The sequence below is a fragment of the Salvelinus alpinus genome, chromosome 7 (genome assembly GCF_045679555.1).
Source record: "Salvelinus alpinus chromosome 7, SLU_Salpinus.1, whole genome shotgun sequence".
NCBI classification, from domain to species: domain Eukaryota; kingdom Metazoa; phylum Chordata; class Actinopteri; order Salmoniformes; family Salmonidae; genus Salvelinus; species Salvelinus alpinus.
Window position 1 is genome coordinate 64972518 of NC_092092.1, and position 24427 is coordinate 64996944.

Here is a 24427-nt window from a genome sequence, read left to right on the forward strand (position 1 = left end):
CCAACCGCTCTCAGAGGTGAGCGTCCGAAAGTCAATGGCGTAATCAGCTATGCCCCGGCTGCCCTGCCGAAGCGCAATGAGTCTTTCAGCAGCGTTCCTGCCACTGATGGGGTGATCAAAAACCTTCCTCATCTCCTGAGTGAAGCTTTGCAAATGGAATCAATTGTCTGATTGCTGCTCCCAGATGGCCATGGCCCAGGCCAGAGCCCGTCCTGAGAGCAAGAAGATGACATATGCCACTCTGGAATGCTTGGTGGGAAATGTTGATGCTAGTTCGAACTCGGACCCAGGTGCAGAAAAACACAGCAGAAAGAGGTAAGGGTAAATTAAGAATATTTGCTTAAGGTCTTCATAGCAAAACAACAAAGCAAGGGTACACGAGATCACTGAACAAGACATGAGACCTGAGCAACTGGCCCAGTCCACAGAGGAACCTAAATAGTCATCCAGCAGGTGATCCCAATAAGTCCAAACAAGGTCACTGGGTCCAAACAGGGTCCAAACAGGGAGAAAACATGACCTGTGACACTCTGAACTTACAGGCCTCTGCCGTTCCGTTCTGCCGATGCATAGAAAAACCAGCTAGATGTATATTACCCATGTCCTTTTTCATTCATGACTCCGAGAAGCATAGCATATTGCAGTTCTTAATGTCCCGTTGATAGAATAGACTCGGAATGAGCTCGTACAGTTTATTCTACAGTGATTGCACATTTGGCAATAGAACAGAGGGTAGAGGCGATTTATTAATTTGCCGCCGTAGTCTCATCAGGGTGCAACCTTGCCGGCCTCTATAGCATCGTCTTCGCCTGTCGGGGATTAGAGCCTGGTCCGGGATAACCAATATGTCTTTCTCCTTCAACTCATTGAAGTAGAAGTACCTCATCCAAAGGAGGTTAGGGATAGCTGTTTTGATGTCCAGAAGCTCTTTTCTGTTATAGGAAACGATGGCGGAAACATTATGTTCAAAACAGTGGATGCTGCTGAGGGGAGGATGGCTTATAATAATGGCTGTAACGGCTGGACTGCTGGGAGGTTGGCAAGGCATGGTAGGCTGTGGCAGGCGGGGAGGTTGGCAGGTCAGGGTAGGCTTTGGCAGGCTGGGAGGTTGGCAGGTCAGGGTAGGCTGTGAGGTTGGAGGGTCAGGGTGGACCCTAAGAGGCTGAGAGGCTTGTGAGGCAGATGGGGTGAAGGCTGCACTGGGAACAGGGGTATCTGGGCATCCACCAGGCTGATGGGTCTGCTTTGTTGGTGGCATGGTCAGATGCTGCTGACGGAGGGCATCATGTCCCTCTCTCTTGACTGCAGCTCCACCTTTACTTCACACAGATCCTCTGGAGATCCTCTGGAGGACATCATTGGACTGTGGCATTTGGTCAGTGTTGTGTCTTAACTTCTGTCTTAACTGTTCTAATGAAGTACGGCTCTCTTCCTGGAAATGCCTCAACTCTTCCTTCAGTGTCTGGACAGTGTCACGTACTTGTTGTTTGTTCTCCCTGAATTCTGTAATCTCCACTTCAAGAAAGAAGAGGCTAATTTGGATTAGTTTTACCAATGGTGTTTTTGGTGTGCACCCAGCTGCTCCAGCTACAGGGGAGGGAGAGATCTTCTGTGGGCCTCCTGTTTGGAAGCCCAGGTTTTGGGAGTTGCTGGCATTGTTAGTAGAGACATGTCAGTTTTTACTTCATCATCCACTAGAGGTTTTATCATGTCGAACTCTTCTTCAAACAGCTCTAGACTAGCCTCAGAGCCTTGGATCATTACTGTTCAGTTATTATATATATTCATATTACATTTTAGGGTTGTGTCCACATGCAGTTGTCTCATGGTCTTGGTTCCAGACATTTTAAGATGTTTGTTTGCCTTTCAAGCATTTGGACGTTTGATGAAAAAGAAAAGATCCACCTTGATTTCTTTGTCCTTTTGCTACATAAATTATTCTCTGAGGGTCTCTGGGTGCTCTTTATATTTTTTCTCTCCCTGTTTGACTGGCAATGCCTTCTGCATATTTGATTGCAAGGTTGCTGAGCTTGGGGCTTATATATGTATCCATCTTAGTTGATTACAGCTGGATACATTATCAAATCAAATCAAATCAAAATCAAATTTTATTAGTCACATACACATGGTTAGCAGATGTTAATGCGAGTGTAGCGAAATGCTTGTGCTTCTAGTTCCGACAATGCAGTAATAACCAACAAGTAATCTAACCTAACAATTCCACAACTACTACCTTATACACACACAAGTGTAAAGGGATAAAGAATATGTACATAAAGATATATGAATGAGTGGTGGTACAGAACGGCATAGGCAAGATGCAGTAGATGGTATAGAGTACGGTATATACATATGAGATGAGTACTGTAGGGTATGTAAACATAAAGTGGCATAGTTTAAAGTGGCTAGTGGTACATGTATTACATAAAGATGGCAAGATGCAGTAGATGATATAGAGTACAGTATATACATATGAGATGGGTAATGTAGGGTATGTAAACATTATATTAAGTGGCATTGTTTAAAGTGGCTAGTGGTACATTTTTACATAATTTCCATCAATTCCCATTTTTAAAGTGGCTGGAGTTGAGTCAGTATGTTGGCAGCGGCCGCTAAATGTTAGTGGTGGCTGTTTAACAGTCTGATGGCCTTGAGATAGAAGCTGTTTTTCAGTCTCTCGGTCCCTGCTTTGATGCACCTGTACTGACCTCGCCTTCTGGATGATAGCGGGGTGAACAGGCAGTGGCTTGGGTGGTTGTTGTCCTTGATGATCTTTATGGCCTTCCTGTGACATCGGGTGGTGTAGGTGTCCTGGAGGGCAGGTAGTTTGCCCCCGGTGATGCGTTCTGCAGACCTCACTACCCTCTGGAGAGCCTTACGGTTGTGGGCGGAGCAGTTGCCGTACCAGGCGGTGATACAGCCCGACAGGATGCTCTCGATTGTGCATCTGTAGAAGTTTGTGAGTGCTTTTGGTGACAAGCCGAATTTCTTCAGCCTCCTGAGGTTGAAGAGGCGCTGCTGCGCCTTCTTCACAACGCTGTCTGTGTGGGTGGACCAATTCAGTTTGTCCGTGATGTGTACACCGAGGAACTTAAAACTTTCCACCTTCTCCACTACTGACCCGTCGATGTGGATAGGGGGGTGCTCCCTCTGCTGTTTCCTGAAGTCCACAATCATCTCCTTTGTTTTGTTGACGTTGAGTGTGAGGTTATTTTCCTGACACCACACTCCGAGGGCCCTCACCTCCTCCCTGTAGGCCGTCTCGTCGTTGTTGGTAATCAAGCCTACCACTGTAGTGTCATCCGCAAACTTGATGATTGAGTTGGAGGCGTGCATGGCCACGCAGTCGTGGGTGAACAGGGAGTACAGGAGAGGGCTCAGAACGCACCCTTGTGGGGCCCCAGTGTTGAGGATCAGCGGGGTGGAGATGTTGTTACCTACCCTCACCACCTGGGGGCGGCCCGTCAGGAAGTCCAGGACCCAGTTGCACAGGGCGGGGTCGAGACCCAGGGTCTCGAGCTTGATGACGAGTTTGGAGGGTACTATGGTGTTAAATGCTGAGCTGTAATCGATGAACAGCATTCTCACATGGGTATTCCTCTTGTCCAGATGGGTTAGGGCAGTGTGCAGTGTGGTTGCGATTGCGTCGTCTGTGGACCTATTGGGTCGGTAAGCAAATTGGAGTGGGTCTAGGGTCTAGCACTTCATGATGACGGAAGTGAGTGCTACGGGGCGGTAGTCGTTTAGCTCAGTTACCTTAGCTTTCTTGGGAACAGGAACAATGGTGGCCCTCTTGAAGCATGTTTGAACAGCAGACTGGGATAAGGATTGATTGAATATGTCCGTAAACACACCAGCCAGCTGGTCTGCGCATGCTCTGAGGACGCGGCTGGGAATGCCGTCTGGGCCTGCAGCCTTGCGAGGGTTAACACGTTTAAATGTTTTACTCACCTCGGCTGCAGTGAAGGAGAGCCCGCAGGTTTTGGTAGGGGGCCGTGTCAGTGGCACTGTATTGTCCTCAAAGCGGGCAAAAAAGTTGTTTAGCCTGTCTGGGAGCAAGACATCCTGGTCCGCGACGGGGCTGGTTTTCTTTTTGTAATCCGTGATTGACTGTAGACCCTGCCACATACCTCTTGTGTCTGAGCTGTTGAATTGCGACTCGATTTTGTCTCTGTACTGGGACTTAGCCTGTTTGATTGCCTTGCGGAGAGAATAGCTACACTGTTTGTATTCGGGTCATGCTTCCGGTCACCTTGCCCTGGTTAAAAGCAGTGGTTCGCGCTTTCATTATGTTACAGCTGGTTTGTGCTTGGCTAGTTCTAGCTAGCTAGGCATTTTGAAATGTAATCAAAGCCTTGCAACCCTCTCAATTACATTTCAATTCAAAGGGTTTTATTGGCATGGGAAACATATGTTAACATTGCCAAAGCAAGTGAAATAGATAATAAACAAAAATGAAATAATCATATAAAAAATGAACAGTAAACATTACACTCACACGTTTTAAAGGAATAGACACATTTCAAATGTCATATTATGGCTATGTACTGTGTTATAATTAAGCAATAAGGCCCGAAGTGGTGTGGTATATGGCCAATATATCACAGCTAAGGGCTGTTCTTCTGCACGACGCAACCCGGAGTGCCTGGATACAGCCCTTAGCCATGGTATATTGGCCATATACCAAAAACCCTTAAGGTGTCTTATTGCTATTATAAACTGGTTAACAATATCATTAGAAGAGTACAAATAAATGTTTTGTCATAACCGTGGTATGTAGTCTGATATACCATGGCTTTCAGCCAATCGTCATTCAGGGCTCGGACCACACAATTTATAATGATGTGCAAATAGTTATAATGATGTGCAAATAGATGTACAAAAGGGAAAATAAATAAACATAAATATGGGTTGTATTTACAATGGTGTTTGTTCTTCACTGGTTGCCTTGATCTTGTGGCAACAGGTCACAAATATTGCTGCTGTGATGGCACACTGTGATATTTCACCCAATAGATATGGCAGTTTATCAAAATTGGATTTGTTTTGGAATTCTTTGTCGGTCTGTGTAATCTGAGGGAAATATGTGTCTCTAATATGGTCATACATTTGGCAGGAGTTTAAGAAGTGCAGCTCAGCTCTCTCTCTCCTCTCTCTCGCTCTCTCTCTCTACTCTCTCTACTCTCTCTAATCTCTCTCTCTCTTTCTCTCTCTACTCTCTCTCTCCTCTTTCTCTCTTATCTCACTCTCCTCTTTTTCTCTACTCTCTCTAATCTCTCTCTCTCTTTCTCTCTCTACTCTCTCTCTCCTCTTTCTCTCTTATCTCACTCTCCTCTTTTTCTCTACTCTCTCTAATCTCTCTAATCTCTCTATTCTCTCTACTCTCCTACTCTCGCTACTCTCTCTAATCTCTCTCTCTCTTTCTCTCTCTAATCTCTCTCTCTTTCTCTCTCTAATCTATCTTTACTCTCTCCTCGCTCTCTCTTTCTCTCTCTAATCTCTCTCTACTCTCTCTCCTCTCTCTCCTCTTTCTCTCTCTACTCTCCTACTTTCGCTACTCTCTCTAAGCTCTCTCTCCTCTTTCTCTCTCTACTCTTTTCATGTTCCTCAAGGTAGAAGCATCAAACTGCTTCCAACTGACAATATTGCTTATGACTGGGATGATTAAAGGCCAACGTAATTAGATGGAAGGAAATTAATTTTGGGACTGTCATTCCTCCCCCACCAACACCCATTACACACACACACACATATACTGTACACACACACACATATATACTGTACACACACACACAGACACACACACACACACATAGCCTCCTTCCAGTTATACATTGGATTCAAGATGTTTCCTAAAATGGAAACTAGAGGTAAAGGGTCAGAAGTATGACCTAGCTTTGATCACAGTATCACTCCTCCCTAAGGTTTGTCAGGCTTCACCAGTTAGCAAATAATTTCAAATAAAGACAACATGTTTCATGAAATTAGATTAAGCATGTCAAGCATGGCTCCAATATGTCATTCTCCTATCTGCATATATGATGCCATAACTTTGCTTGTTTCCATTCTACACAGATGGTCGTTTTCATTGTGAATGTCTCATACCAAATTGTAATGAAATAATATCCTAGATTATTTCATTTCCTCTCTTGTTGACGCTTTCCAAACGGCTGGTCTCCTCTGCTAAGAGATAACGACCAGTCAGGAAACAGCTGCTTTACTAGATGAGAACCAAGGGAAATAAGAAGAAAACAAAGAGCTCGAAAGCAAAGTAACAGGGATTAGGTATAGAGAGATAGGGGAAGAGGAGGAGATGGGTATAGGATATTAGAGAAGAGGAGATATGGTCTTGTTATAGCCCGGAGCAGAAAATGCAGACAGTATCTGTAACAGGTTAAATGTCACAGAAGCTTTTGGAGTCTGGATAAAGGAGCTGGAGAGCATTCTAGATGTCTGCCCTTTGTATTGCCTTGTCTTCCATCCATCTCCTATTTGTTGGGCAGAGAGAGGAGAGAAGGAGGGGTGGAGAGAAGGGGGGTTGTATGGGGGGGTGGGCGGGAGACTTGCAAATTAAAGTAAAAGGAAAAGAAAGAAGAGGAAGAAGTGCTCTGAGCGTCTGGGAGTCCAGCATCGTGACCCGGGCTGATTTACAAACCCTCTCCTTTAATGAAATTGTTTCAGTGACAGAGTCGGTAAAAGCTCGTAATGGATTGGCTACAATAATGTAATGAAATTACTCCCTTTCTGACAAAAAAAGAAAGAGAAAGGCAGAGGGGGAGGAGATGAGGAGGGAGAAGAAGAGGAGGGGGAGAAGAGAAGGAGGAGGGAGGCATTGTAATTAATAGAGAGCTGACAGACGGGGTGGGATATAGCCAGCCTCTGTTCACTCTCCTTCTGCCCCCCTGCCCCACCCGCTCTCTCTTTCTCTCCTCCACTCACGGGGCAGTGTTGAGACGGGGCAGTGTTGAGAGTGAGGTGATAGGCTGCAGCCAGACAGGCCACTTTAGCCAGCTGGTCCTTTCCTTCCCTGGCAGATTACAGTGAGGCAGAGGTGAGGGCTGAGATCTGAGTTTGTGCTGTGCGCCCACTGGCTAGCCAGTAGCTACCTACCTTCAGCCCCTCCCCGCCACCTCCCTCACCATACCCAGATATTGGCACTCCTCCTCCTGCAGCCCCCCCCCCCCAGTACCCTAAACCCCCACGTCTGCAGACAGACCTTCCGCTGACTCCTGTCTCTCATCCCTCCGCAGGCAACTGGACAGCAACCACATAAGCTGCATCGAAGATGGAGCCTTCCGAGCCCTCCGTGATCTGGAGATACTGTGAGTCCCCCTCCTCCTCATACCCTTCTTCCCCTCCTCTCTTCTGCAGGGACCGATCCTGCTCTTCCCTTTCTTCTCTTCTCTTCTTTTCTCTATCTCTATATCTCTCTCACTATCTCTCTGTTTCTATCTCTCTATCTCAGTCTCTATCTCAATCTCTCTATCTAGCTCTCTCTCTATATATATATATCTCTCTATCTCTCTATTGCTCTACCTATTTATCTCTCTATCTCCCTCTATCTATATCTCTATCTCTCTGTCTTCTGTTCCCTGTGTGTTTTCTGTTGAATGTCTTTGAAAGGTAAAGTGTGTTGGATGTGAAGCTGCAGCAGCGCGGCGTACCTACCTGTGCATGCTGCCAGCGACAGCAGTGATAGTGTCACCCTCCTGAGGTGTTAGTCCATCCGCCGTGTGCCTTGTGTTTCTCCGTATCGACTGTGTGACCACCACGGTTTTACACAGGATCATTGTCATTCTGTGCTGCATTGTGACATTAAGCTGCTAGCTAGCGCCAGGTGTTGTATTTGTTAGTCACTTTACCAAGCATCCTCTCTCTGTGCGTTGTTGCCTGTTAAAACTGTTTCTGCAGTCATCTACTGTGGTGTAATATACACTATTTCCTCTAGAGAACCAAGAACATTCAGGAAATAGCGTACTTTATTGAATGAGCCACAGGTTTACTGTAGCTTGTGTCTGGCATCGTGCACACAGTGTAAAGCTTTAAACCAGACAGACGCTGGTGAGCTGCTGCTGTACTGTATCATGGTGTCTGAAACTCTTACTGAGGCTAAGGCTGTTACTGGGGGTTTGATCCATTCTGGTCTGTTCCGTTCTGGTCTGGTCCAGTCTGGTCTGTTCCGGTCTGATCTGGTCCAGTCTGGTCTGATCTGGTCTGGTCCAGTCTGGACTGGTTCAATCTGGTCCAGTCTAGTCTGGTCCGGTTTGGTCCAGTCTGGGCTGGTCCAGTCTGATCTGGACTGGTCTAGTCTGGTCCGGTCTGGTCTGTTCCAGTCTGGTCTGGTCTGTTCCGGTCTGGTCTGGTCTGGTCTAGTCTGTTCCGGTCCGATCTGGTCTGGTCCAGTCTGGACTGGTCTGGTCTGGACTGGTCCAGTCTGGTCTGTTCCGGTCTGGTCTGATCTGGTCTGGTCCAGTCTGGTCTGGTCCAGTCTGGTCTGGTCTGTTCCAGTCTGATCTGGTCCAGTCTGGTCCAGTCTGGTCTGGTCCAGTCTGATCTGGACTGGTCTAGTCTGGTCCAGTCTGGTCTGGTCCAGTCTGATCTGGTCTGTTCTAGTCTTGTCTGGTCCAGTCTGGTCTGGTCCAGTCTGATCTGGTCTGTTCCAGTCTGGTCTGGTGCAGTCTGGTCTGGTCTGTTTCAGTCTGGTCTGGTGCAGTCTGGTCTGGTCCAGTCGAGTCTGGTCTGGTCTGGACTGGTCTAGACTGGTCTTGCCTGGTCTGGGTTACAGGGGAGGGAGGTACATGCCCCTGCAGCACCCAGGCGGTGATGTCCTGGTGCAGAGGAGTTCACTGGGGGCACCTCCAGTTCTCCAACCTCCAGCCCTCCAGTCTTCCAGCCCTCCAGCCTCAGCAAAGGTAAAGCCTTGGGGAGGAGGACTGCTAAGAATATGATAGGACAGCATAGGACAGGACAACATAACTGGGGGAGAAAGATAGGGATTTCATTTCCCAGACACTACCCCATCCATCAGCTCATCGGCAGGGCACTAAATGCCGTTGTCATCCCCCCTGTTAGAACAGGTCTCATTTTGCGACCGAGAGAGACACACAGTCAGTCTCACTCACCTCCGCTACAGAAAACCTGCAAAAAAGTCTGACCATTTTTTGGACATGATTGCTTGTGAGGTTTGAATAAGGGCCGTGCTCAAAGGCAGGGCAGGAACTGCTTAAATGAAAGACAGTGATTCTTCTGCTGGACTGGACTGGCTGTTCATTTTGAGTGTCCTCCTCCCCATGTCCTAGCCCTGCCTCAGCTGGACTGGCTGTTCATTTTGAGTGTCCTCCTCCCCATGTCCTAGCCCTGCTTCAGCTGGACTGGCTGTTCATTTTGAGTGTCCTCCTCCCCATGTCCTAGCCCTGCCTCAGCTGGACTGGCTGTTCATTTTGAGTGTCCTCCTCCCCATGTCCTAGCCCTGCCTCAGCTGGACTGGCTGTTCATTTTGAGTGTCCTCCTCCCCATGTCCTAGCCCTGCCTCAGCTGGACTGGCTGTTCATTTTGAGTGTCCTCCTCCCCATGTCCTAGCCCTGCCTCAGCTGGACTGGCTGTTCATTTTGAGTGTCCTCCTCCCCATGTCCTAGCCCTGCCTCAGCTGGACTGGCTGTTCATTTTGAGTGTCCTCCTCCCCATGTCCTAGCCCTGCTTCAGCTGGACTGGCTGTTCATTTTGAGTGTCCTCCTCCCCATGTCCTAGCCCTGCCTCAGCTGGACTGGCTGTTCATTTTGAGTGTCCTCCTCCCCATGTCCTAGCCCTGCCTCAGCTGGACTGGCTGTTCATTTTGAGTGTCCTCCTCCCCATGTCCTAGCCCTGCCTCAGCTGGACTGGCTGTTCATTTTGAGTGTCCTCCTCCCCATGTCCTAGCCCTGCCTCAGCTGGACTGGCTGTTCATTTTGAGTGTCCTCCTCCCCATGTCCTAGCCCTGCCTCAGCTCTTAGAGAAGGTAGTGAGGGTTTTATGACCACAGCAAAAAAAAATCATGATGGAGATGAGATGGCGTTCGAGTTGCCTGACCACACCAGGCATAAATGTCAGTGTGTGTGGATTCAGTTTTTATTAGTAATACAGCACTTCCTCCTGCTCGACCACAGCCCATTTCAAAAGTGTCTATTAGTGGAGAATGTGAAGATGTAAATACATGTTGTTTAAAGGTGCTAATTCCACCATATGTCCATGCAGCTGAAACATAGATAATTGGACTGGAGCACCAGGAAGAGATTGCTGTGATAGAAACCCATCGTTTTAATTAGGTCATGCTCTCTTGGTAGATTAGGCTTTTTATTTGAGCAATTTTCTCTCTTTTAATATAAAACAAAGTGTTGAATTGTATGGTAGCGTACCTAACACATTTTCTGAATAGATACTGGAGCTGAATGGTCTTAATGCACAGCATTATATCTGTTCCCCAGTGTAACAGTGGTGAATTGAAATTACAATTGGTTCCTGTCCATGGTGCAGAAGATGTCAATTTCTGCTGATAGCCAGAGTATTTGTACGTGTGCTGTCTTCTAGCCTTTGAATTGAACTCATAGATGAGAACCTCTCTATTTCATGTTATATGATCAAAGGGTATCGCTGGTAACACTGGTATCACTGGTATCACTTTATCACTGGTATCACTTTATCACTGGTATCACTTTATCACTGGTATCACTTTATCACTGGTATCACTTTATCACTGGTATCACTTTATCACTGGTATCACTGTATCACTGGTATCGCTGTATCACTGGTATCACTTTATCACTGGTATCACTTTATCACTGGTATCACTGTATCACTTTATCACTGGTATCACTTTATCACTGGTATCACTTTATCACTGGTATCACTGTATCACTGGTATCACTTTATCACTGGTATCACTTTATCACTGGTATCACTTTATCACTGTATCACTGGTATCACTTTATCACTGGTATCACTTTATTACTGGTATCGCTGTATCACTGGTATCACTTTATCACTGGTATCACTATATCACTGGTATCACTTTATCACTGGTATCACTTTATCACTGGTATCGCTGTATCACTTTATCACTGGTATCACTGTATCACTGGTATCGCTGTATCAATGGTATCACTTTATCACTGGTATCACTTTATCACTGGTATCACTTTATCACTGGTATCGCTGTATCGCTGGTATCACTTTATCACTGGTATCACTTTATCACTGGTATCACTGTATCACTGGTATCGCTGTATCACTGGTATCACTTTATCACTGGTACCACTGTATCACTGGTATCACTGTATCACTGGTATCACTTTATCACTGGTATCACTTTATCACTGGTACCACTTTATCACTGGTATCACTTTATCACTGGTATCACTTTATCACTGGTATCACTTTATCACTGGTATCGCTGTATCACTGGTATCACTTTATCACTGGTATCACTTTATCACTGGTACCACTGTATCACTGGTATTGCTTTATCACTGGTATCACTTTATCACTGGTATCGCTGAATCCCTGGTATCACTTTATCACTGGTATCGCTTTATCACTGGTATCACTTTATCACTGGTATCGCTGTATCGCTGGTATCACTTTATCACTGGTATCACTTTATCACTGGTATCACTGTATCACTGGTATCGCTGTATCACTGGTATCACTTTATCACTGGTACCACTGTATCACTGGTATCACTGTATCACTGGTATCACTTTATCACTGGTATCACTTTATCACTGGTACCACTTTATCACTGGTATCACTTTATCACTGGTATCACTTTATCACTGGTATCACTTTATCACTGGTATCGCTGTATCACTGGTATCACTTTATCACTGGTATCACTTTATCACTGGTACCACTGTATCACTGGTATTGCTTTATCACTGGTATCACTTTATCACTGGTATCGCTGAATCCCTGGTATCACTTTATCACTGGTATCGCTTTATCACTGGTATCACTTTATCACTGGTATCGCTGTATCAGTGGTATCACTTTATCACTGGTATCGCTGAATCACTGGTATCGCTTTATCACTGGTATCACTTTATCACTGGTATTGCTGTATCAGTGGTATCACTTTATCACTGGTATCGCTGTATCACTGGTGTCACTTTATCACTGGTATCGCTTTATCACTGGTATCGCTTTATCACTGGTATCACTTTATCACTGGTATCGCTGTATCACTGGTATCACTATATCACTGGTATCTCTGTGTATCACTGGTATCACTTTATCACTGGTATCACTTTATCACTGGTATCGCTGTATCACTGGTATCACTTTATCACTGGTACCACTTTATCACTGGTGTCACTTTATCACTGGTACCACTTTATCACTGGTACCACTTTATCACTGGTACCACTTTATCACTGGTATCACTTTATCACTGGTATCACTTTATTACTGGTATCACTTTATCACTGGTATCACTTTATCACTGGTACCACTTTATCACTGGTACCACTTTATCACTGGTACCACTTTATCACTGGTACCACTTTATCACTGGTATCACTTTATCACTGGTATCACTTTATCACTGGTATCACTTTATCACTGGTACCACTGTATGACTGTATCACTATATCACTGGTACCACTGGTATCACTGGTATCACTGTATCACTGGTACCACTGGTATCACTGGTGCCACTGTATCACTGGTACCACTGTGTCACTGGTATCACTGCACTAAAATCGTACCTTTCTGGGTATCTTTAATGTATTCTTCTATTTGATCTGGCATGGCAACTATCGGTGCCCTCTACAAGAGCCTCCGATAAAGAGGGATAAGCAAAGATAATGTATCATTGATGTAACAAATTCTCTGTGACCAGCCGTGTTTCTTCCAGATTCTTCCAGATTGTAAGACCACCGTGTTTTTGATGAATATTGTGGAGAACAACATTGTTGCATATTAGGAAACATGTGTTTTGTCTGGGAAGGGAAAGCCCAACAAAGAAAATGGGGAATTTTTTGGTACGAAAATGGAAACTGGTTGACTAAATTAATTCCCAGACACAGTCAGATGGACAGCTTTTTATTGAAGCTGTCAATAAAAGTGTCCGTTTTATCAGTTCGCCTTTGTAGTTTGATCTCAACAACATATTGGGACCAAATACCCTTTTACAAACAGAAATCAGAGTGGTAGACACATTCTATGTTTCTAATCACAATGTTCATTAAACTATCAAAAAGAAGAACAGCATCTGACATCAGATTTAACAAGTCATTTATAGGAGTTAATTCCTATTGATGCATAGATGGCTGGCTCTCACAGAAAATAACAAATACAAAAGCCTTAGCTTATTTCTCCTGAGAAGAATGACTTATACAATCACGTCAACTCGCTGTTAGATGTTAAGCATTCCCTCAAGTTGCTAATGAATAAGAACTGATTTAGTGGAGGGCACTAACGCTAAATAGGCTTCCATAATGAGTGCAGCTCCGTGTCTTCAAATGACTGAATACAGTTTAACGCTTGCCAAGTTACACAAAATAAACGATTGGCTCTTTCTGGTGATGAATTGTAATTTGGATTTAACATAACTGTGGTAATGACTGAACTAATGACTTCAAAGTTATCTCGGACATTTTCTCATGTTGGGCGTGCCTTGCATCTCAATGAGATGGAGAAAGGTCTGGAGCCAGCCGAGCACACTGCATGGTGGGACAACATACAGCCTGGTGGGGGGATAGATGGCTGGGGGGATAGATGGGTGGAGGGGATAGATGGGTGGGGGGATAGATGGGTGGAGGGGATAGATGGGTGGGGGGATAGATGGGTGGAGGGGATAGATGGGTGGGGGGATAGATGGGTGGAGGGGATAGATGGGTGGGGGGATAGATGGGTGGAGGGGATAGATGGGTGGAGGGGATAGATGGGTGGGGGATAGATAGGTGGAAGGGTTGGATGGGTGGAGGGGATAGATAGGTGGAGGGGATAGATAGGTGGAAGGGTTGGATGGGTGGAGGGGATAGATAGGTGGAGGGGATAGATAGGTGGAAGGGTTGGATGGGTGGAGGGGATAGATAGGTGGAGGGGATAGATAGGTGGAAGGGTTGGATGGGTGGGGGATAGATGGGTGGAGGGGTTGGATGGGTGGAGGGGATAGATAGGTGGAGGGGATAGATAGGTGGAAGGGTTGGATGGGTGGAGGGGATAGATAGGTGGAGGGGATAGATAGGTGGAAGGGTTGGATGGGTGGAGGGGATAGATAGGTGGAGGGGATAGATAGGTGGAAGGGTTGGATGGGTGGGGGATAGATGGGTGGAGGGGTTAGATGGGTGGAGGGGATAGATAGGTGAAGGGAATAGATGGGTGGGGGATAGATGGGTGGAGGGGATAGATGGGTGGAAGGGTTGGATGGGTGGGGGATAGATAGGTGAAGGGAATAGATGGGTGGGGGATAGATGGGTGGAGGGGATAGATAGGTGGAGGGGATAGATGGGTGGAGGGGATAGATGGGTGGAGGGGATAGATGGGTGGAGGGGATAGATGGGTGGGGGATAGATAGGTGGAGGGGATAGATAGGTGGAGGGGATAGATGGGTGGAGGGGATAGATAGGTGGAGGGGATAGATGGGTGGAGGGGATAGATGGGTGGAGGGGATAGATGGGTGGGGGATAGATGGCTGGGGGGATAGATGGGTGGAGGGGTTGGATGGGTGGGGGATAAATGGGTGGGGGATAGATGGGTGGGGGATAGATAGGTGGAGGGGATAGATGGGTGGAGGGGATAGATGGGTGGAGGGGATAGATGGGTGGAGGGGATAGATGGGTGGGGGATAGATGGCTGGGGGGATAGATGGGTGGAGGGGATAGATGGGTGGAGGGGTTGGATGGGTGGGGGATAAATGGGTGGGGGATAGATGGGTGGGGGATAGATAGGTGGAGGGGATAGATGGGTGGAGGGGATAGATGGGTGGAGGGGATAGATGGGTGGGGGATAGATGGCTGGGGGGATAGATAGGTGGAGGGGATAGATGGGTGGAGGGGATAGATAGGTGGAGGGGATAGATGGGTGGAGGGGATAGATGGGTGGAAGGGTTGGATGGGTGGGGGATAAATGGGTGGGGGATAGATGGGTGGGGGATAGATAGGTGGAGGGGATAGATGGGTGGAGGGGATAGATGGGTGGAGGGGATAGATGGGTGGAGGGGATAGATGGGTGGGGGATAGATGGGTGGAGGGAATAGATGGGTGGAGGGGTTTAGATGGGTGGAGGGGATAGATGGGTGGAGGGGATAGATGGGTGGAGGGAATAGATGGGTGGAGGGGATAGATAGGTGGAAGGGTTGGATGGGTGGAGGGGATAGATGGGTGGAGGGGATAGATGGACTAATGTGCCATTGATTCTTTGATGATTATTCATAGGAGGGTTTCAGCTCTAAGGACATTTGATTATAATAAATTCAGATTTTTATCTCAAGATCTCCTTGAAGATACTTGTCAAATGTGAGTTGCACCAGGCAGATGAATTGTGTTTTAAAAAATCAGATTTTCACATTTGAATTAATCAAAATAGTAGCATTGTATTAGAACACTGGTTAAGAAAATGTTCCCCTTCATTTACTGGTGCTAAATATTATTTATCATTTCTTAACTGAGAGAGTCAAATGATACTATTGAGAACTAGAAACTATTATGATGAAATATGAATTATAGTATGATATAAATTATAATTGATTGGTAGATTTGGGGGTAGAAAGTTTTAAATCATTGGTTAAAGTTGTCCCAAACCCAATCAAGTCTGAAATGCTCTTTGAGAAGCCAAAGACTTGCCTGCAGGGAAACCCTGCTGTTGTTACCAGAGTGGTGAATATTTTATGACCACTTTTTGTACAGAAATTTCTGGCTCTCAATGAACGCTACTCTTTATTTTTGTACCGTCCGACCAGGGTCTGTCATTTTTTATGAGTGGAAGTGCAGCTGAGACATTTCCATGCTACAGTATCTCAAGGTTACTTCCACGTCATCACACATTGATAAGAAGTTTTCACATTACCACGTACGACAGCCCCTCCCCTCCCCTCGTCCATGCCAAACACTCATCTTTCAGTGTGTGCACTCTGCATTTTCCTGACAGGTTGGCCGGGACCTCTTTTTTCCAACTAGAGTGAGTTAGTTACTGCATAACCATCTGAATGGAGACATAGACTCCTTGTGTTAACACTGTGATTCCCCAGGCTTGTATGATACTGCATTCTGCTTTATTACTGTTATTTTACCAAATGCATTCTTTCGATGACCTCTTTAATATGAGTAGACTTTAATGATGTTTTGGACCCGCTGGTGAGGGAAAAGCACCTCTTTCACACAAAAACCCATGGTACACCAAATGACACCATCCAGGGGGGCGCACCACTCCCACCTCCCCTCCATCCCCGCCTCATTGCATACTGCCTTTGGACGTGACCCTGTGTTGTGTATTTGAACTGTTAAAAAACATTGTTGGACTTGGTTGTGATGTGACTGGAGATTCAGACTGAATGGAAGCTGTATGGTGAGTGTGTTAGTCCTGTCATGTTATATGTAGTGTGTTAGCATGGTTTAGTGGGTGAGGTGGAGGGGTCCTGTCACGTTATATGTAGTGTGTTAGCATGGTTTAGTGGGTGAGGTGGAGGGGTCCTGTCACGTTATATGTAGTGTGTTAGCATGGTTTAGTGGGTGAGGTGGAGGGGTCCTGTCACGTTATATGTAGTGTGTTAGCATGGTGTAGTGGGTGAGGTGGAGGGGTCCTGTCACGTTATATGTAGTGTGTTAGCATGGTTTAGTGGGTGAGGTGGAGGAGTCCTGTCACGTTATATGTAGTGTGTTAGCATGGTTTAGTGGGTGAGGTGGAGGAGTCCTGTCACGTTATATGTAGTGTGTTAGCATGGTTTAGTGGGTGAGGTGGAGGAGTCCTGTCACGTTATATGTAGTGTGTTAGCATGGTTTAGTGGGTGAGGTGGAGGAGTCCTGTCACGTTATATGTAGTGTGTTAGCATGGTTTAGTGGGTGAGGTGGAGGGGTCCTGTCACGTTATATGTAGTGTGTTAGCATGGTTTAGTGGGTGAGGTGGAGGGGTCCTGTCACGTTATATGTAGTGTGTTAGCATGGTTTAGTGGGTGAGGTGGAGGAGTCCTGTCACGTTATATGTAGTGTGTTAGCATGGTTTAGTGGGTGAGGTGGAGGAGTCCTGTCACGTTATATGTAGTGTGTTAGCATGGTTTAGTGGGTGAGGTGGAGGGGTCCTGTCACGTTATATGTAGTGTGTTAGCATGGTTTAGTGGGTGAGGTGGAGGAGTCCTGTCACGTTATATGTAGTGTGTTAGCATGGTTTAGTGGGTGAGGTGGAGGAGTCCTGTCACGTTATATGTAGTGTGTTAGCATGGTTTAGTGGGTGAGGTGGAGGAGTCCTGTCACGTTATATGTAGTGTGTTAGCATGGTTTAGTGGGTGAGGTGGAGGGGTCCTGTCACGTTATATGTAGTGTGTTAGCATGGTTTAGTGGGTGAGGTGGAGGGGTCCTGTCACGTTATATGTAGTGTGTTAGCATGGTTTAGTGGGTGAGGTGGAGGAGTCCTGTCACGTTATATGTAGTGTGTTAGCATGGTTTAGTGGGTGAGGTGGAGGAGTCCTGTCATGTTATATGTAGTGTGTTAGCATGGTTTAGTGGGTGAGGTGGAGGAGTCCTGTCACGTTATATGTAGTGTGATACCACGGTTCTGGTTGTGATTTTTTCTTATGTATTTTTTGTAAATGGACCCGGTCAAAAATATGTTTTTGCTATTCGGTGCTTTTGGTTTGGCTGGTCTTTACATGCTAGTTAAGTCAGTCAGTTGTACCATTTAGAAGCGAGAGTTGGCGTTTCCAAGGGAATTGATGTGCCCTGACCCAGTCGAGGTCTCCTTGCCCCTCGGCCCGTATCCTCTCTGACCTCGCTGCCTATATCATAAACACTGCTGATGCTCATCATGATTAATGCTTTTATGCTGCCAGGGAGAGGGATGCCCAGTCATAGCTCACAGAGGAGCATATAACCCAGAGAGAGAGGGAGAGAAGAGAGTAAGGGAGAGAAGAGAGAGGGGGAGAGACAGAGTAGAGAGAGACAAGAGAGAGGGAGAGAGTGGAGAGAGGGGGAGCGAGGGTAGAGAGAGGGAGAGAAGAGAGAGGGGAGAGAGAGGGAGAGAAGAGAGAGGGGAGAGACAGAGTAGAGAGAGCGAGAGTAGAGAGAGTAGAGAAAGGGAGAGAGAGAAGAGAGAGGGAGAGAGTAGAGAGAGACGAGAAAGGGGGAGAGGGGCAGAGAGAGTAGAGAGAGTAGAGAGAGGGAGAGAAGAGAGAGAGAAGAGAGAGGGAGAGAGGGGGAGAGAGAGTAGAGAGAGGGAAAGATGAGAAAGGGAGAGAGAGTAGAGAGAGGGAGAGACAGAGTAGAGAGAGGGAGAGAAGAGAAGAGAGAGGGAGGGAGGGAGAGAGAAGAGACAGTGGTTCAGGAATCAGTGTGAATCAGATATTCCATGCATTTTTAAGTACCAGCACCAGTACTGTATGCCTCCCACAGGACACATCAGTCTTTATGTCGCAGTGTGGTCTGATTGAAAGGTTGCCTTCAGCCAATACAACAGTCTGTATGTGTCAAATAACAGGGAGAGATAAATAGAAGTAGGGACGAAGAGACAGAGAGAGAGTGAGAGAGAGAGAAACAGAGAGAGAAACAGAGAGAGAGTGAGAGAGCTAGAGAAAGGGAGAAAGAGAAACAGAGAGAGAGTGAGAGAGCTAGAGAGAGAGAGAGAGAGCGAGAGAGAGAGATACACTGAAACAGGGTAAGAGTAGGATGGATTAGAGTAAGAGGTTTTGGGGGGGGGCTATCATTAGCTCTCAAACAGCACTTTTGAGAACAGGAAATTGCCTTGCCACCAGACTCTGCCTCTTGCAATATCACTGGGAGCTTGGGAAGTGTGACTGAGCCAATGCAGCGCAGTGGTGGTAGGAAGCAGGAAGTTAGAGGAATGGAGAGATGGGCTGAGAGAAACGATCCCACCGTGTCCCAGCAGAGCCAACCCTCCACGCAGCTTAGATTCAATCTGTCCTCATTTAAGCTGTAATGGCCGGTACTCGGTACTCATGTCTCTCTCTTTCTCTCTGTCTGTATGTCCGTCCTACCTGTCCCTCTGGCTGCAACTGAGTACCCTCCATCTGCCACAGAACCTGAATCCTGAATCCTCATCTGCTATTTTTCTCATTCCCCTCCCCCTCTCTTGTCTCCCCTCCTCTCCCCCCTCCACCCTCCTCTCCCCTACTTTCTCCGCCCTCCTCTAGCAGAAGCCATAAAGCATGTCTCTATTGGATAACATCGCTGCGGTTTCAATGCCCAAATGCCAAGTGCCTTACTGTTGTGGTTTTTCTCTCATAAGCCCTCACTTAGACACAAACCACATGGATTTAGAGCTGCAGATCATGTTGTTTCTCTCTACAGCCTCTCCAGGTTTATTTCAATTAGCAGGATAACATCTGATTGTGTCTGTGTGCTTCAGCTGAACCCTCCACGCTAAGCAGAACAAAGGCAAACAATCAGCTGATCCCTCCACGCTAAGCAGAACAAAGGCAAACAATCAGCTGAACCCTCCACGCTAAGCAGAACAAAGGCAAACAATCAGCTGATCCCTCCACGCTAAGCAGAACAAAGGCAAACAATCAGCTGAACCCTCCACGCTAAGCAGAACAAAGGCAAACAATCAGCTGAACCCTCCACGCTAAGCAGAACAAAGGCAAACAATCAGCTGATCCCTCCACGCTAAGCAGAACAAAGGCAAACAATCAGCTGAACCCTCCACGCTAAGCAGAACAAAGGCAAACAATCAGCTGATCCCTCCACGCTAAGCAGAACAAAGGCAAACAATCAGCTGATCCCTCCACGCTAAGCAGAACAAAGGCAAACAATCAGCTGAACCCTCCACGCTAAGCAGAACAAAGGCAAACAATCAGCTGAACCCTCCACGCTAAGCAGAACAAAGGCAAACAATCAGCTGAACCCTCCACGCTAAGCAGAACAAAGGCAAACAATCAGCTGAACCCTCCACGCTAAGCAGAACTAAGGCAAACAATCAGCTGAACCCTCCACGCTAAGCAGAACAAAGGCAAACAATCAGCTGAACCCTCCACGCTAAGCAGAACAAAGGCAAACAATCAGCTGAACCCTCCACGCTAAGCAGAACAAAGGCAAACAATCAGCTGAACCCTCCACGCTAAGCAGAACAAAGGCAAACAATCAGCTGAACCCTCCACGCTAAGCAGAACAAAGGCAAACAATCAGCTGATCCCTCCACGCTAAGCAGAACAAAGGCAATCAATCAGCTGATCCCTCCACGCTAAGCAGAACAAAGGCAAACAATCAGCTGAACCCTCCACGCTAAGCAGAACAAAGGCAAACAATCAGCTGATCCCTCCACGCTAAGCAGAACAAAGGCAAACAATCAGCTGAACCCTCCACGCTAAGCAGAACAAAGGCAAACAATCAGCTGATCCCCCCACGCTAAGCAGAACAAAGGCAAACAATCAGATGAACCCTAAAAGTTAAGCAGAACAAAGGCAAACAATCAGCTGAACCCTCCATGCTAAGCAGAACAAAGGCAAACAATCAGCTGAACCCTCCACGCTAAGCAGAACAAAGGCAAACAATCAGCTGATCCCTCCACGCGAAGCAGAACAAAGGCAAACAATCAGCTGAACCCTCCACGCTAAGCAGAACAAAGGCAAACAATCAGCTGAACCCTCCACGCTAAGCAGAACAAAGGCAAACAATCAGCTGAACCCTCCACGCTAAGCAGAACAAAGGCAAACAATCAGCTGATCCCCCCACGCTAAGCAGAACAAAGGCAAACAATCAGATGAACCCTAAAAGTTAAGCAGAACAAAGGCAAACAATCAGCTGAACCCTCCATGCTAAGCAGAACAAAGGCAAACAATCAGTTGAACCCTCCACGCTAAGCAGAACAAAGGTAAACAATCAGCTGAACCCTCCACGCTAAGCAGAACAAAGGCAAACAATCAGCTGATCCCTCCACGCGAAGCAGAACAAAGGCAAACAATCAGCTGAACCCTCCACGCTAAGCAGAACAAAGGCAAACAATCAGCTGAACCCTCCACGCTAAGCAGAACAAAGGTAAACAATCAGCTGAACCCTCCACGCTAAGCAGAACAAAGGCAAACAATCAGCTGAACCTTCCATGCTAAGCAGAACAAAGGCAAACAATCAGCTGAACCCTCCACGCTAAGCAGAACAAAGGCAAACAATCAGCTGAACCCTCCACGCTAAGTAGAACAAAGGCAAACAATCAGCTGATCCCTCCACACTAAGCAGAACAAAGGCAAACAATCAGATGAACCCTAAAAGTTAAGCAGAACAAAGGCAAACAATCACATGAACCCTAAAAGTTAAGCAGAACAAAGGCAAACAATCAGCTGAACCCTCCACACTAAGCAGAACAAAGGCAAACAATCAGCTGATCCCTCCACGCTAAGCAGAACAAAGGCAAACAACCAGCTGAACCCTCCACGCTAAGCAGAACAAAGGCAAACAATCAGCTGAACCCTAAAAGTTAAGCAGAACAAAGGCAAACAATCAGATGAACCCTAAAAGTTAAGCAGAACAAAGGCAAACAATCAGCTGAACCCTCCACGCTAAGCAGAACAAAGGCAAACAATCAGCTGAACCCTCCACGCTAAGCAGAACAAAGGCAAACAATCAGCTGATCCCTCCACACTAAGCAGAACAAAGGCAAACAATCAGCTGAACCCTAAAAGTTAAGCAGAACAAAGGCAAACAATCAGCTGATCCCTCCACGCTAAGCAGAACAAAGGCAAACAATCAGCTGATCCCTCCACGCTAAGCAGAACAAAGGCAAACAATCAGCTGAACCCTCCACACTAAGCAGAACAAAGGCAAACAATCAGCTGAACCCTCCACGCTAAGCAGAACAAAGGCAAACAATCAGCTGAACCCTCCACGCTAAGCAGAACAAAGGTAAACAATCAGCTGAACCCTCCACGCTAAGCAGAACAAAGGCAATCAATCAGCTGATCCCTCCACGCTAAGCAGAACAAAGGCAAACAATCAGATGAACCCTAAAAGTTAAGCAGAACAAAGGCAAACAATCAGCTGATCCCTCCACGCTAAGCAGAACAAAGGCAAACAATCAGCTGATCCCCCCACGCTAAGCACAACAAAGGCAAACAATCAGATGAACCCTAAAAGTTAAGCAGAACAAAGGCAAACAATCAGCTGAACCCTCCATGCTAAGCAGAACAAAGGCAAACAATCAGTTGAACCCTCCACGCTAAGCAGAACAAAGGTAAACAATCAGCTGAACCCTCCACGCTAAGCAGAACAAAGGCAAACAATCAGCTGATCCCTCCACGCGAAGCAGAACAAAGGCAAACAATCAGCTGAACCCTCCACGCTAAGCAGAACAAAGGCAAACAATCAGCTGAACCCTCCACGCTAAGCAGAACAAAGGTAAACAATCAGCTGAACCCTCCACGCTAAGCAGAACAAAGGCAAACAATCAGCTGAACCTTCCATGCTAAGCAGAACAAAGGCAAACAATCAGCTGAACCCTCCACGCTAAGCAGAACAAAGGCAAACAATAAGCTGAACCCTCCACGCTAAGTAGAACAAAGGCAAACAATCAGCTGATCCCTCCACACTAAGCAGGACAAAGGCAAACAATCAGATGAACCCTAAAAGTTAAGCAGAACAAAGGCAAACAATCACATGAACCCTAAAAGTTAAGCAGAACAAAGGCAAACAATCAGCTGAACCCTCCACACTAAGCAGAACAAAGGCAAACAATCAGCTGATCCCTCCACGCTAAGCAGAACAAAGGCAAACAACCAGCTGAACCCTCCACGCTAAGCAGAACAAAGGCAAACAATCAGCTGAACCCTAAAAGTTAAGCAGAACAAAGGCAAACAATCAGATGAACCCTAAAAGTTAAGCAGAACAAAGGCAAACAATCAGCTGAACCCTCCACGCTAAGCAGAACAAAGGCAAACAATCAGCTGAACCCTCCACGCTAAGCAGAACAAAGGCAAACAATCAGCTGATCCCTCCACACTAAGCAGAACAAAGGCAAACAATCAGCTGAACCCTCCACGCTAAGCAGAACAAAGGTAAACAATCAGCTGAACCCTCCACGCTAAGCAGAACAAAGGCAAACAATCAGCTGAACCCTAAAAGTTAAGCAGAACAAAGGCAAACAATCAGCTGATCCCTCCACGCTAAGCAGAACAAAGGCAAACAATCAGCTGATCCCTCCACGCTAAGCAGAACAAAGGCAAACAATCAGCTGAACCCTCCACACTAAGCAGAACAAAGGCAAACAATCAGCTGAACCCTCCACGCTAAGCAGAACAAAGGCAAACAATCAGCTGAACCCTCCACGCTAAGCAGAACAAAGGTAAACAATCAGCTGAACCCTCCACGCTAAGCAGAACAAAGGCAATCAATCAGCTGATCCCTCCACGCTAAGCAGAACAAAGGCAAACAATCAGATGAACCCTAAAAGTTAAGCAGAACAAAGGCAAACAATCAGCTGATCCCTCCACGCTAAGCAGAACAAAGGCAAACAATCAGCTGAATCCTCCACGCTAAGCAGAACAAAGGCAAACAATCAGCTGATCCCTCCACGCTAAGCAGAACAAAGGCAAACAATCAGCTGAACCCTCCACGCTAAGAAGAACAAAGGCAAACAATTCCAATTCTTTCGGATGGATTCCGTCACGCAGCAACAAGTAGGTGATGAGTTACGGTGGCCTCATTTGTTTTGACGTCTAAACCCCACGGTCTCCAACGCCACCGCACCTTTGGCTATTGCATTGCCGCCCGGCCTGGTGGTGGTTCCATGTTGGACATGTCACATCTCACAGGAGGGAGGGAAGGCATCTGAGATGATCAGGAGATGAGAGGAGAGCCACACACAGATGTAACCTGCACATTGCATGGTTTAAACACTCACACACACACACACACACACTCACAATGTCTATAGTGAGGGCTGAGTGAGGTGATGAAGATGAAGAGAGAGAGATAGATAGAAGATAGATATCAGTCTCACCAAAGCCCCATCCCTCCCCCTCTCAACCCCATTGTGAGGGAGAAATGGCCAGGAGCAGAACCCATGGGAAACATCACCTCTCATTCCCCCGGATATTACAGCATCCCACTCTAACCCCTCTGCCCGTTGAGAGAACAGTCAAAGGGGTTGGGAAAAATCTCCTGACCTACTACCTGAAATGGCTCTTTCTCAGATTCACACACACATGTGCTCACACACACACAGACACACACACCTGCACTCACATACACTCACACACCCACGATGGTAGAGCAGTGTGCTGCTACTCCTGCTTACA

The 24427-nt window shown here is 46.6% G+C and overlaps 1 protein-coding gene across 3 annotated transcripts in view; it reads left to right on the forward strand.

Moving 5' to 3' along the window:
- The window catches only part of LOC139581473 (slit homolog 3 protein-like), a 517437-nt gene that overhangs the window by 287422 nt on the left and 205588 nt on the right, over positions 1 to 24427 (forward strand). For 2 of the 3 annotated variants that reach the window (XM_071411265.1, XM_071411266.1), the window contains exon 7: positions 7251 to 7322. In XM_071411265.1, coding sequence (XP_071267366.1) covers positions 7251 to 7322 — 72 coding nt within the window. Of the gene's footprint in view, positions 1 to 6928; positions 7052 to 7250; positions 7323 to 24427 lie in introns of those variants that run through there. The other variant, XM_071411267.1, reaches the window with a different exon arrangement.